Source organism: Ambystoma mexicanum, chromosome 6p (assembly GCF_040938575.1).
Source record: "Ambystoma mexicanum isolate Mex_15411 chromosome 6p, UKY_AmexF1_1, whole genome shotgun sequence".
Classification (NCBI taxonomy): domain Eukaryota; kingdom Metazoa; phylum Chordata; class Amphibia; order Caudata; family Ambystomatidae; genus Ambystoma; species Ambystoma mexicanum.
This window is the reverse complement of record NC_090935.1, coordinates 1,160,227,643-1,160,243,169: the sequence shown is the minus strand read 5'-3', so window position 1 is coordinate 1,160,243,169 and position 15,527 is coordinate 1,160,227,643. Positions and strand designations below refer to the sequence as shown.

The 15,527-nt window shown below is 44.6% G+C and overlaps 1 protein-coding gene across 1 annotated transcript in view; it reads right to left on the bottom strand.

The window, feature by feature from the left end:
• Positions 1 to 15,527, bottom strand: part of SMC5 (structural maintenance of chromosomes 5) — a 1,384,551-nt gene that overhangs the window by 445,615 nt on the left and 923,409 nt on the right. Inside the window, exon 15 of the mRNA XM_069625793.1 lies at positions 12,172 to 12,341. Within this exon, the coding sequence (XP_069481894.1) occupies positions 12,172 to 12,341 (170 nt within the window). The remainder of the gene's footprint in view (positions 1 to 12,171; positions 12,342 to 15,527) is intronic.

Sequence of the window (15,527 nt, the reverse complement as noted above, 5' to 3'; positions counted from 1 at the left end):
AGGAGGGATGGTAGGGTACGACGCCTGCTTTGCCGGGGCCGTGGCCGCCTGCACCACCAAACTTTCCGGAGTGGGGTGCCTGGTCAAGTAGCAGGGGTCGCCACTGGCTGGACGGTATTTCCGCGACGAGGATCTGCCCACTGCCGGGAGACTCTCCGGAGCAGTCCAAGCCGCCGCCACCCTACGCTGTAAAGCCATATGGAATGGCAGAACCGGGTCAGATGGGGGACCAACATCAAGGATGTCCGTCAGATCATCCTGCACAAACTCCCCTGGGGGAGCAGACCATCCCAGATACTCAGACACCCTAGCCATAAGGCGCCGGTATGAGGAATCGGCATGGGAGCCAGGCTCAGGCCGACCAAATTCCACCTCCGGAGAGGTGTCCAGACCACTAGCATCATGCAGCGACTGCCTCAAATCGTCAAATTGACTATGGCCCGAGACAATGTCATCCGGCACCAGATCAGGAACCAGGCCAACCGAATCCTCATCCGCCTCCGAAATATAATCCAAGTGGTGGAAAGGCACCTGAGAGTGCCTGCTCTTAGCCAGAGCCTTCCTAGGGGGTACACCCGAGACACGGGGCACCTCCGACACGAAAGGCGTCGATGGCGTCGAGCGAATCGGCGCCGCCGTCGAGAAAACCGGCAACGGCGCCGAGAGGATCGGCGTCGACGTCGAGGAAATCGGCGTCGACGTCAGATGCAGCGCCTCCAATATCGGCGGCGTCGACACAGCCCTCGAAGCCGGAGCCCCGAGCGTGTCTCTCGACGACCTGAACGTCGACGGCTTCGACGACTTCCTCGGAGCCGGAGCTTCGAGAAAGCCTGTCGACGCCCTCGACGCCTCAGACGTCGATGTCTTCCTCGAAGACATCACAGGTGCACACGGTCTCGATCGCGTCGAGGACCGGGACCTAGAACGGGTACGGCGAGAACGAGCCTCCTTGTCCGAACGGGACCTCTCCCGTGACTCGTGCCGACCACTCTTGCGAGCGGCGTCTCTCGACCTCACACGGCCGACCCCACTCGGGGGCGCGGACGGTTGAGTACCCTGCGACTCAAGAATCGCCAACATTTTCTTCCCAAAGGAAGCCCATTCCTCCGGCGTCGCACGGCTGGTGGGATAACCGACGTGCCGGGCAGAGTCCTCGGAAGAGGACCTGGAAGGCGACCGGTGACGGCGCTTCCGAGAACGCCTCGAAGAGGCAGAGGAGTGGCGAGACCGACTCCTAGAAGAAGACCGACGAGACCTCCGACGATGACGCGGAGAGTCACCCCTCGAATCATCCGTCGAAAGCCCCGCCGACTTCGACTTCCGGGGCTTGGACACCCGACCTACCGACAATTTCTTCTTACGTTCGCGTAAGGCCTTGGAAGTGAGCGACAGGCAGTCGACACAGTCATCCGTGTCGTGGGCCTCCCCGAGGCACCAGAGGCAGGCGTCGTGCGAGTCAGTCACCGACATCTTGGACCCACACACCCCGCACTTCTTGAAGCCCGGACGCGGGGTTGAAGACGAAGTGGAAGACATCGCTGCGAAGGAATATTCACAAACGAACAGGCTCGAAGAACCAGAAAGAACAGAACTCCAAAGAGTCGAGGCTAGAACCGAGAAACACGAAGCAACACGTTCGCGGAAAAAACGGAACTGAGGCTACTGGCGTCGTGCGTCCTACTTATCACATCGGATGACGTCGGACGTCGGAGGAGGTCCTCGACGGCGGCGCATCGACGTCATCGACGCAGGACGCAGACGCCGAAAAAGTTTCCGAAGCAGCACAGCTGTGGTGATTACTGTCATAGATATGGAATACGTCGGAGGACCCAATCCCCTCGAATCATATCTTCTGCATGTGTGCTATACACAGAGCATGTTTTTCTATAAATCGGTTACAGGCCCAGAAGGAAGAGGAGTATAAAGATGCAGACAACAACAAACCAAAGATGTCACTTGCCAAACGGATTTCACAATGGAGCAACTACTATTTGAGGCACAGCGTGATCCAGTCAATATTCAGACTTGTGATGTATATGTGTAGTGGCTGGAAAATGAATGGAATCTCACCTGCGAACTGTACAAAGTAACCATGGGCCATTGCTACTTTGTGCAAAATCGCCCAGATGAAACCGAAGACAATGAAGATGCATTTCAATTGCTCGCAGACCCCCTTGGACACAATCTACACCCTCTTAAAATGTTCCACCCAACAAACATTCAATGTTACCCGTTTCTCCAATTCATGTGGAAATATCACAGCCTGAACTAACAGAGGCTGAAGCTTCAACATAATTGACTGAGGAATTTGCTCAAGATCCAGACTTCAGTTTGCATGGTTTGGGGGAATTGTCCACCACCGTTGAGTCACAAAACACATTACAGTAGGATGATTGGATGTTAAAGGAGCATTGTATTCGACAGCTGCCCGCTAGAGATTGTATACATGATTAAATGTGATCATAAATTAAGAGGTAACATATGCGGGGAGCCATTAGTGAATGTTTCTCGTGAATTACAAGGCACCAATATGAAAATCCAAGCAGCTGTGTCCACTTCCATAATACATTTTCATGGTCTGCTCAACGGATGCTCGGCATAGTGCCTGCTGGAAATGCACTTTGTTCAGCAGCTATGCTGTTCAGCACATCGACTTTCAGTAAGAATCCCAGTTTCTGTCAATTTGTTGGACTTGAGTTCCTTGCTAAAACCCAATACTACAAACATCAGAGGGAATTCTTATTCCCCACTGTTAGTCATGCCTGGAAATTCGAACAGATGTCATTGGACAATACATGCTCTGGCAAAAGTGTAAGGCTAGCTGGCGACGGACAGGAAAGTAAAAAAAAAAAAAGTGTTTGGTCATCGTACAAGTGTTTGAATATACATTGTCTGTTCCATCGAACATGGATGTTGGAACATCCATCGAACATCTGGAATCCAGGGGAATGCAAATAGACCCAATAGCACCTGACAGGCACGTTTCAATAGCCAAGGCCATGTGAGAGCAGTTTCTACACATTCGGCATCAGTTTGATGTATGGCACGTTGCCAAATCAATTAAGAAATTACAGCTCCTGGGGAAAAAAAAAAAAAAGTCCAGAAAACTTTTTAAAGTGGTCTCAGTCTATCAGCAACCATCTGTGGTGGAGCACCAAAACTTGTGATGGGTCTTTAGAAATTCTACTTGAAAAATGGAGTTCATTGATGCACTATTGTTCCAAAGTATACTCCTGGACAGAACACTAAAATGTCCACGAATGTGCACATGGACCTTTATCGAAGGAGCAAGAACGCAAGATTAAGTGGTTGGTGCCATGTTCCCTTCCACACAAAGCACTTGAGAAGATTGTGTACGATAAAAAGCTTTCAAGAGACCTGAAGGCACTCTCAGTATTCTGTCATTCTGGAGATTTGGAGGTGTTCCATAATATATGCCAAACATACAGACCCAAAAGGTTGGATTTCGACAAAGACGGAATGGAGGCTAGAACAAGACTAGCTGTATTTGCGCAGAACGAGAACGTTGGGAGGGAACAAGAGAAAACTGCAGGAACTTTCGGGATGCTTCGTTACCTCATGGCCTTTACAAAATGAAGCAAACCATGGGTGGCCAAGCCAATATATCAGGAAATGGATTTTGAATTTGTGAAAGATCTGACACTGACTGTTTCGGGCATGCATATTCATGGAATGGATCCTGATTTTGTTCCCAGTACACATAAAATGCCACAAAACATTGCAAACGAGCCTTGCCCTCCGAAATTGAAACTTGTTAAAAGGTTGACTTCTACATTTAAATGATTTGTAGCGGTCTCCAAAATCTGCTCAAAATATCATTTTCAATATGTTCCCCAATGTTTTGACATGTACAGAAACAATCTAATGGTATTACACTTGCAATTTCAATGCTACATAATGTATTACAAAGTCTTTTTTTAAATTTTTTATTTTTTAAACACTATCATTTTGAAACACAAGTCAGACAAGAAAACAATATGAATGTATTCATAACATCTGAAGTTAACATTTGGAATACACCATATATACATTATCTAACAATCCAATTATATTAACAATAGTTGTAATACTTAACTCTATCTACTGTTCAAGTCCTCTATACCACTTCACCAATCCAATACATAGAAGACCAGACAACATTGTTGACAAACACCAAACAAACAACAAGTAACAGAATTTCCTAATAAACCCATCTTCTATCATGTCAAATCCACGTATTCTCTTGATAATGCTTGATAATGCAAACATTAGCCATACAGCTCATTGAATGATCCACAAATCTCAGTAATATTGCTCTCGCTTCTGTTTTTTAAACATGACTTTCTCATAACCAGACAATGTTCGAAAGTCCAACAGCCATCCTTCCACTTACGTTTTTTTCCTCGACTTCCATACCTTTAGAATTAGCTTTGCTGCCACCACAAGCACTCTGTTAACCCACTCAGCATACTAGTGAGCTACTACACCTCTCTCTGACAATAGAATTGTTGAACAAGGCGTTCTTTGTAGTGCACCCCCCAGTATCAAATCCAATCTACTCAGAACATCATTCCAGAAACCAGCCACCCTTGGACATGCCCATAACCTGTGCAATAAGGTACCCCCATTACAACCACAGCCCCAACACATCATCAGACAAGCCTAAACAAGCCATCCGCACTGGGGTCCAGTATAGTCTACATAAAATCCTTTGCCGCACATATCGCAGGCCCAAATCCATCTTTGATTTTGTGCCAATTCTCATTAATTTATCCCATTCCTTTATGGGTATATCTTTGCCTAACTCCTTCACCCAAGCCAGACACAGTTTCACCCATGCATTTGCATAAGAACTATCCATCGGCATCAGTTTCAGGTATGTCTAGACCATACACAGAGGACTGAATAACGCTACATGCCGTAGGTCTCTCTTTCATAGGGCTATCCAACATCCCCTGTCTTTCAGCTAGAAGGTACTTGAAGTCCATATAATGCCTGCGTTCTCTTCTCCCTAAATTCGAAGTTCCCCTGAGTAGCTCAAAAGGGACCATTCAACCATCTTTCCACACATCACGTATCCTCAAAATAAATTACATTTTATGCCGATATAATTGGGTTTATGATGCATTCATAAATATCTTACCTTTCCTTCATTTATATTGTTTATCCTCTGTCTAGAAGACACGTGTCTGGGGCAGCTATTGGTACTTTTTTTCAGAAGAGAATTGCCCTAGACCTTCGGTGCTGGACTGCCCATTTGGGAGGGGGAAAGACTGCTATGCAAATGGATATTTCTCATCTGTGAAAGGTATACTGAGGCTTGGGGTCTGTCAAACACTCTGCTAGACCCAAACCCCATGCAATCCATGGCACTAGCGCTGATGGCCTCTGTTAGGCAAGATTTTCATAGTAGTGATAAATCTTCCTGACCTGTGTCAACTCCAGAACTGTTTGCTTTACTGGTGGATTATTTTTTCTCATACATCTGTGAGTGGGAACCTTTTCCACACACAGAATATATATATATTTTTTTTTTATGGGTGTCATTTTTTTTTAGACTCTCCATGTGTCTTTTAAAATGTATCCTCTTTGACAACTTTTTGGAAATAGGTGCCTGTTGTTGCTGGGTTGGCCTAGGGACTCCCATTTTAACTTTCGCTGGCTAACCTTGAGAGAACTACACTTCCCAAGGGTAGAAAGGATCTTTGGATCCCTTTCACATTTTATTAAGTGAGACCAGCACCCCCCCAACCTTATGTGGAGTGCTGGAAGATACGGAGTATCCCCTTTCCCATTTTAAATGTGACATTTATGTTACAAAGACAAACTTAACATAAATGGCTAGTGGCAGTGATACCCTTTATTAATTTGGTGCACCTTTACCACAGGGTTTTTGCACAGCCCCGGTAAAGGCACCCATGGGTGCTCATTTTACCAAAATGACTTTATCCAACAAGAAGTGCATCCGAACTATTGACTGTTTCAATTGACTTTGGCTGTCCTAGCTCCTTAAAGGCACCCTTCTGATTCCATTGACTTTGGCATTGCTTGTCCTCCCCCATAGGTTGTAATTTGTTGAACAATTTTACTGATGTGAAAGGCTTACCTAGACTTCATTAGAGGATTCAAACTGTCTTCACGTTATAAGAAATTATGTTCTAACCTTTCTGGAAAGTATATAAAAGATTGGTTTACTTACCTTTGAAATGTTCCGTCGTTCTGAAAAGTAGATACAAGGTTATGTTACTCACCTATGAATTGGTAATTTACCGTTTTGGAATAATTTTTCACCATCCCCCATTCCCATTTCAGATTGTGTTGCTTTGAAATAGAATTTTGTTGTAGAATGCGCGGCACAAATGTTCAACTTGTGTGTTGTTTGGCAACTTGACATGACAATGAACACACTGGAGACCTATTTAGTATGAGCATGCAATGTCGCCCTGTCACGCATGATGGTAGGGACATAGTAATGATGGGTGGTTGGTATATAGACCACTAGGAGTATAGGTATGCTTTGTGCCATGAAACAGTGCTGGACGAGGGAGAGATGGGGTTTCGATGTAATTATTTTACAGAGATGATCTAAACCAGAGGTAGCAGCAACACATACATTTCTGGATTTTTCTTACGTTCCAGTCGTGAAACATATTTTACATAGCTATTTGTAACTGTCCTTGGTTTTCTGAACCACTTGCCCAAAGCATCGTCTTGTACATTTATTTTTTGGCATTCTTTCACAAAATCGAAGCCTACCTGTCTCTGGCTTCAATCACTGAAAACAGGCTGCTTTTGTTGTTTGGCCTTGAGCGAAAGACAGCAACTGTTCGAAGAACACAATGTGTCGAATACCCAGAAAAAATGATAACGTTTACTATATTGAAAGTGGACAAATGGAAAATTTAGTTTCCATTTCTGCGATCTGTTGTTCGGAGCAGTTAGTCAACAGGACATCGAGCAAATGGAATTTCCTGAAATTATGTAAGCTCAACTATACTTAATATTTGTGCAATTAAAAACCGCATGTGTGCTACATGCATAATGACTAATTCAGCGGCGTGCGAATGGGCGATGTGACTAAAAGAATTCACACAGTAAGTTATGTTAAAAGAAATGTATACTGTAATGATTGTTATTTGTGTATAGTTTAAAGAGGAGTGAATAGAGGGATAATTTTTTTGGGACTTATTGCTTACTAGCCTTGCACACCAATATATTCTGTGCAGAGTTCTGGGTTGTTAGATGGACGATATTGTGAGGATTATTCCTTGAAGAACAGCAACCACAACCTGTATGCAGGCTAATGATATCTAAACCGCTTTGTCCCATGGGTTATCCTGGTGTGCTGTCACAGTTGCATCCTTGTGCACCATAAAGTGGGGGTTGGGTGGAGTAGCGGGGGAAGAACCTTTTCTGTGGGCACTTGGTTCTATTTTCGATCACTAATCTGACCATTTCCATTTGAATGCCATCTGTCTGTGGTTCAACATAAAACGTTACTATCTCTGTCCTTATTTTCTGGTAGGGCCCGCTATGCGAAATGGGTGTATCTGGTTCTCCATCCCATTGGTGGCCATACCTACTTCACAGCGCTAACCTTTCATGCACGTGGTGGTCTCAATTACTCACCCAATGTTGTCATGTCTTCGTTTATTCTGTGTGGTTTGTGTTTATGATTAGGTTTCATCCGGTTCTGAATTATATGGTAACTTATTCTATTCGATTACAGAACGGCTACTAAAATATATCCTTTTATTCCGTAAGCTACACAGCTATATTGTACCATTCTGCACATGCCATAGTTTCCAGCTACCATTGGATGGATTCTTCAATCAACATTGGCGGATAATCATCAACGCTGCTTATTTGATCACTGTTATGTGGGACGACCGACAGGGACCAATCTGCCCTTGGGTGGTACCAGCAATAAGGAGTAACTTGTCAGCGTTTATAATGTGAAATTGTGCTGATGTGAAAGCGTTGCGCTTGAAAGTGCAAATAATCCACATCTACTCATGAACGGAACACCATGTGCATTTTTACACCAGCACAACGTTCTAACACAAGGACACACAAGAATTGGAGTACAGGGATTGATCGATCTTTGATCGCAATCAGCGTGTCATGAGGAATGCTGTCGTATGTAAACAGATGAGGAGAGAATCAGCAGAAGAGCCAGAGATGTCAGCGTACGCACAGCAGCAGGAGACTCTCCTCCACAGGAGGAGTTGAAAGCCACACAGTCAGCGTTGTGGGTGGAGACCCAAGGCAGTCCACAAAGCACTGCTCTTCAGAAATATTTAAGGACAGGAGTGTCTCTTTTTTGGGGCCATTGTCCAGAATATTGCAATGTTCATATTGAACCTTGGACCTGGATGGAGCACAAAGCCCCAGAGTACTGGCCATCTTAGCCGCCAAGCGATGGAAGGCTTTCCTGGGGTAGGAACTGGAAAAATTGCCATCTCCAGGGAGATGTTGAGGCCACTGGCCCATGGCAGGTCCTCTGCCATGCCCAGCATGTACACACCTTCCCCACAGAATTCTTCAGGGATATCCCTCACCTCCCTAGAACACATAGCTCCCAGCCCAAAGGGACCTGGTCGCATTCCTTGTCATAGATGTTGTACATCTTTGACATGAAGTTGTCCCTAAGGAGTGTGACATATTCCTGCGGAGCCGCAGTGTCCACAATGCCGGTGCAAGCATTGAGGCTGCAGCTCCCCAAGGCGGGGCCTGTCGGCAATGAGAGACATCGGTCTGTCTGATCAGGCCTGAGCCCTTGGATGTGCGGGAGTGGTCCTCAGAGGGTACTGCCAGTCGCAACAGATGCAGTGGGACCCAGCAGTGGCATAGTTGCAGCAGACTGTGCCGTCGTCTGCACCATAGGTGCGGAGGCTGCAGCCTAGGCAAAGATATCCAACATGTTAAGGCAGAGGTTTTCCCATTCGGTTTGGGTCGGAAAAGGTACCTGTGCCGGACGATCAGGGAACTCTACTTTGAAGAGGAAGACTATTGTGTGTGGACTCAGTAAGGGAGCTGGATCTCTTTCGATGCTGCTGCCGATTCATTTCCTTGTGCACAGCCGCTCACTCTTTAGAGCGTCGTTCAGCACTGTGCTTTCTCGACTGAGACCACAGAGCCGAACCCATTTGCCTTGAGATGAATGTAAACATCTTCACCACCCTCAGCCTGAATGTACCAGCACAATCTGGTGTCCAGTTAAAGGATAGACAGTCAAAGGATCGAAAGACAAAGGATCGAAAGACAAAGGATCGAAAGACAAAGGATCGACTACAATGGGCCGAAAAAAAAAGGATCGAATTTTTTTTTTATTATATATTTTTGGGGGGGTTTTCGTTTAGGGGAAAAAAGTGGTTTTTACCACAAAAACGGGGATTGGTCAGGACCCCCCTACCCCCCAAAAAATGTTTAAAAAGAACAAACATTTTTTTTTCAATCCTTTTGTTTTCAGTCCTTTTGTGTCGATCCTTTGACCATTCGATCCTTTGTAGTCGATCCTTTGACCTACAACCGCATGATCTGCAATCTTGTGTCATGTGTGATGTTCCTTGCCCAAGCAATAGAAACAAATCAGGTGCAGATCCGAGAAAGCCATCTGCTGGCCGCAGTCCGTAGACCGCTTGAAGTCCGAGGCCTTGGACAGAGTAGGCAAGGTGTATTGAAAAATAGGTAAGCTCGACAAGCGTTTTTTCCGATCAGCAAACAGAGTGCACAGAAAAAAGGAACTGGGGTCACATTAGGCACCACCAGTATATTTATACTGACCCCAATGTCAGGTTCGGCACGGGGCACGTAGAGGTGTGGGTGGAGCAGTGATGCGCCCCTTGGTGGCGGAAATGTTTCCAGAGAACAGCAGTGCTGGGATAGGGGTATCATAGATGAGGAATCTGTCAGAGGAAAGAATTCATTAGAAGTTTAGATTCTCTTGCCTTCTTTTTATGGCAGTAGGCTATTTATTAATTGGGTATTTATAATGCATCTATACACAAGTGTTTCAAGACGCATCAAGACAATAGAGGGGGAAACAGGAAAGACAAAAAAAAACAAGAAAAAAAAAACAATAACGTTCCTACTAGGTCGTGAGACAATTTGGATCGTTCAAGTGCCGTAACAAGAAAATGGGGTGGAGGGGAGGAGAAGAAAGGTGGGGAACAGGAGAGAACTCAAAACAATAACGTTACTACTAGGTCATGAGACAACTCGGATCGTGCAAGTGCTGTAAAAGAATGAGGAGAGAGGGGGAAGAGGAGAGTGAAGGAAGGGCAAGAGGGGGATGCTCAGGCAGGAGGGAAGAGAAGGGAACATTAAGTGCAAGTGAACAGGTTCACTTTCACTTAGAGGAGAGGGTGCCCAAGGTAGTGCTCGAGGAGAAGATGGCAGAGTCCGCAAAGGCTGAGGCAACAGAGGCAATACAGTCCTTGAGAGTTCAGGAGGAGCAGGGGAACACCTGTTAGGAAGAGACTTGCACAAAGCAGAGCCGTCCAGATGCCTCAACAGGTAACGCAAGGGAAACGGAGGAGAATAGGAGGGAAGAGATGAGGGGGGCCAAGGGAGGACTGAGAGCGGGTGAGGGAGAAGCACAAGGCCAGTTTCAACACAACAGAAATGCAACCATCTCGATTCAAGTGTCCAGGTTAGAGGGGAAAAAGCATAGGTTTCAACATACATCAGAAGCAAACAAACACCTAGATGAGAGATTCCTACTTAAGTGCCCAAAATGGACATATTATAATTAAGGACGACGTGCAGCAGATTAAGCATTGGTAGACAGTAGGTTAGCGTAGATTTGGACAGAGGACATTTTATTCGTGAGACATTATGACGGAAACCAGTTTGTTGTTTTCTAGTATAGGGAATCCATCAAAGAGATGGGGATTAGAGGAGGTATTCTTAATTTCTTTAATAAACATTTGTCCGTCTGTTATGTCTAATTTACCACACTACTCTTGTTAACTATAACTGGCATCTGGAAAAGAAAATACCATAGCGCTATGAGAAGCCACTGTGGAAGCAGTGAACTTGAGTTCCCCTCCTCCCCTTACTTTCTGCTATGCACATACTCTATCAGAATTGTACCTGGACTTAGTATGATAGAAACCTTGTCTGTCTCCTCCCCCCTCCTCTTACTTGTTCTCCCCACCCCTCAGCACTATCTGAAATGTCGTCAGGCCTAGTACGATAATCGCTTGTTTTGTTCCCCCCCTCCCTTTCTGCACCCCTCTCCCTCACCCTCACTTCTTGTTTTCTCTGGCTCTACCAGAAATGTCATCAGGCCTAGTGCGGTAGTCGCCTGTCTGTTTCCATTTTCTTCCCACTCACGCCCTCCCTTCCTTATGTAGGTCTTAGCTCTTGCACTATCTGATAAGTTGTGAGGCCGAGTACGATACTTAATTTCATATCCTTACTGTTCATGGCCTGTAAGAATGTCATTGTATTTGCCCTTGTTCCCTCCCTTGCCTAGAAGCGCTTTAAAACACATTGAGCATAGGCACTATATAAATAAACATTATACAGTACATGTGATCATGTTCAGCTGTTTATAAGACTTCGGAATATGTTAAATTCGACCTGTTAAAGATAAGTGGTTTTCCCAAAAACGACCAACAATGCTGTATTTGTTGTTGCTCTCCGATGTATACACGTTTTTGCAATGGGAACTTTAACACACGATTTTAATCATTTCTTGAAATAGATCAACGAATGATATAACCACAGTTATGATGGTTAATAATCATGATGTATGATGATTTGCAGTATATATGGAAACATGATCAGATTTGAGTGGATCTTCTATGTAACTGAAGTCATTTTTTGTGATTGTATTCCTATAAGGGTTTTAATCCAAAATCAAGAGGACGAGGACTAAAAAGACATGCAGACTGTCCGTTTTGCTATATTTACTATAGTATGTGGCAACCTTACTAAGTTTCCAATTTTGACAAGCATTCCAAACTCCTCTTGCTGCCCTTAATGCCATTCTCCCTTTTGCCTCTCAATACTTTCAGATATACTGCATTTCTAAGGCATTCTGGGACAAAATAGAACCCACAGCACAGCAACTGGCAGGATAGCGCCACATCAAAAACAAAAAGATTTTGGTAGATTAATTGCAAAAAGAGCTTCATACATATCTAACACAGAAGATTTCACCTGTCTTGTTTGGTACTTATTTTCTGCTCAAGTTGTCTCTTCTTTGCTTTCAGATCATAGAGCTCCTTTTTCCGCTGCCTCAATTCATTATCCATGCGATCCAACTGCTTCTGCCTTTCAGTCAAAGAAGAGGTGGAGGAATCCAGATGACCCAGCATTCTATTTATTTCCTAAAAGGGCCCAAAACAAATGACTACTATTGTTAGAATAATTCTCGATGGTTAAATATCATTACATGAATTGCCATCTCACATATGCAGAGGAAAATATTTTCTCTTCTTTCTTTGTAGGGTGGAAGTATTTAGGAGCTATTGTGCTCTTTCTGGTACAAGAAATGGATATGCAGAAAGTAATGGCTACCTTATTTTAACTACTTGACTGTGGCACCGATTTACCACCTAAGTATAGGACCAGCAAGTATAGCAAGTATAACGCAGAGAACACGCCCAGATGTGGAAGCCACAACCTTAGCAGTAGAGTGGTTAAAAAGGGTGAACACGTTAGCTCCGTTTGGTGCAGAGAAATCCATCTAACATCCTGACAGATGTGACAAGGCCAGTAGACTGGCCTGGTCAATAAGTGGGGAGAGCCTCTCTCAACTAACAGGGGACGAGGAGGTTCTAGGGGGTTGTCCACTGTCAATCCTAACCATGAACAGGACAGTAGCAGCAGAGACAACACCCCTGAAATGGCAGCAGGTGACACAAGCGACGAGGCGCGAGCCTGGTATGCAGTGGACGTGCCGCCAAAACCAACAGGAAGAGAGCAAGACCCCTTCCCCCTACAGCAGGAGTGCACAATTAATTTTGCTGGGGGACCAAATGCAACACACAAGTCCCATACAGTGAGACGGACTGTCTATGGTGAAGAGTGGGTGGTAGAGGCATCAGTGCACAGATTTGAGTAAAACAAAAACAAAGAGCATTTTAAAAAAGGTGTTCCGAGGTGCAATTTCTATTTACTGCTCTTTTTTATTGTAACCGGTGTGATATATTATGTAATGGCATTACCACTTTGGTTTATGTGCATTATGGGACCGAAATAATGTTTCAAATAGAAGTAAAACTGCAGGTATCAGACTGCAAAGACAAAAACGAACTTTAGGCCAGGCCACAATTATCATTAAACTGAGGTGACTTGTAGGGTCATACATAATGCCCTAAAGGGCCGCACTTGATCTCCATGTGGGAACCACTGTCCTACAGCGATATCGCTGCCGACTGCATGGCGTTTCTCCACAACTGGAGTGAGCTTGTGTAACACCCAACCGCCCCCACACATTCCCAAATGACCGGGGACCTGAACAAAAGTCAGACTCACCCATGTCCCTAAAAAGCACTAGGAACAGGGCCCGACAACATGAACATTAGCCTTCACAGGCAACCGGGTTTAGTATGCGGCAAACCCAAATGGAGGAAGTGGTAGGGCTTAGCCCCTTTTTTCTAACCTTTATTTTTTTTTGTATTTAATCAAAAATATTTTTACAAAATGACGTTTTGTCATGAAATTCACATAAAACGGAGGGTCTCACTAAAATGTGCCCTTGTTGCGGGCTATGTCCGTGGCAGATTTACTGATTCCAACATTTTGTACGTAGCCATCTGCCATTTTGTCTTGTCTCCTCGCATTAAACGAGCCCAACAAGTATCTTCATCAGCTATAATAAAGTCCGAAAAAATATGTCTTAAGTAACGACTTCTTACTTGTTGGTTTGCGGCACATTTTAGAAGTAAATGTCGTATCGATTCTATTTCTTGTGCATTGCAAAAACGACAAAAGTTAGATGCGGCTTTGCCTCTTATTGCCAAGATCTCGTTTGTAGGCAGAAGATTGAGGCGAGCACGTAACAGCATGTCTCTCCCCTTCCTGCAAGGGAATTTTTTGATGTATTCTTGTAATTTGTTTAGTCTTTTAACATTTGGCGGCAGGTGTGCAGTTAATTTATTTTTTCCTGCGATTTCCAAAGTTAATATCCAATCATATTCTCGTAATTTTTTGAGGACTTTTTTCGGATTGGTGATTAGTGTATCTTCGTTCTCCTGTATTTGTTTCAACACTCGGATGTTATCTTTTTTCCATTTCATTAGGCTTCTGATAGTGGCTCGTTCAATTTCCTGATTTATCAAATTATAGATTGATGGAGGCTCCGCCATCCGGCATTTCCTGTAAAGCATCAATTTTGCCTGTTCTACGGAGCTTTTAAGGGACGGCAAACTAAGCTCTTTACGAATTGAAGCACCAGATGTTGAGTTAGGCAACATGAGGACCTTCCTCCAAAACTTTGCCTCCATTTTGGTCCAGATATCCAATGGCAAGTTTATCATGGCGTCACCTCCATATGATAGTGTTGGCATCACCTTTTTCTTGTAAAATTCTCGCACTGGTATCAGCGAGTATCTGCCAAACTTTCTATCTATGGCCCTGGCTTGGGCTGCCATTTTATTTACTTTCGCTATTAAAGATGTTTGCATAGCTTTATCTTGTTTTGTGCTGTCTAATGTGACTCCTAGATATTTGAAGTCCAAGACTGTTTCAATCGGCTTGCCCTCAAGATTTAAGCAAGGTCCTTTTCTTTTTCTGGTCGACGTCTCGAATCTCAGCAGTTTTGTTTTTTTAACGTTAATTTCCAGCCTATTTTCTTGCATATAACTCTGCAAACTTGCCATTTGTCTCTGTAATCCCACGGGAGTATAGTCCAAAAGGACTAGATCGTCCGCATATAGGAGCCTCGTTATAGGCGTTTTGGAAAGTTTAGGTGGGAAAGATCGTGTTGTTGTGTCTGAGCCATTTATGTCGCCAATGAATGCCAACAACAAGGCCGGGGCCAATGGGCACCCCTGATTCACACCTCTAGCTGTTGATATTGGGTTTGATAGTAATCCGTTTTGGTCCAGACGGATCCGCATGTTGGTGTCTGTATACAGTGCCTTAATTGGATTTAGCAGGGTAGCTGGACAATCCCACGCCTCCAGTTTGGACCAGAGCCTGGACCTGTCTATGCAGTCAGGTCGATGAATGCCACAAAAATGTTTGGACCACCTTCCAGGACTTTGTTTTTCAGCACGGAAAGGAGTAGAATATTGGCCGTCGTACCCATATTTTTCTTAAATCCCGTTTGAAACGGGTCTTCGCATGTAGCATTTGCTGCCCATAGCTTAAAGTGATCTAACAACATTGATCCAAACACTTTCCCTATGACATCAAACAACGCGATTGGTCTATAATTCGCTGGGTCCTTTTTATCACCTTTTTTGAAAATTGGTACCACTGTTGCTGATTTCCAGCACGGCGGTATGGTTCTCAAATCCGAACATTTTCTGAAGATTTTGCTCAGTAAACTTGCCCACTCTTCAGGG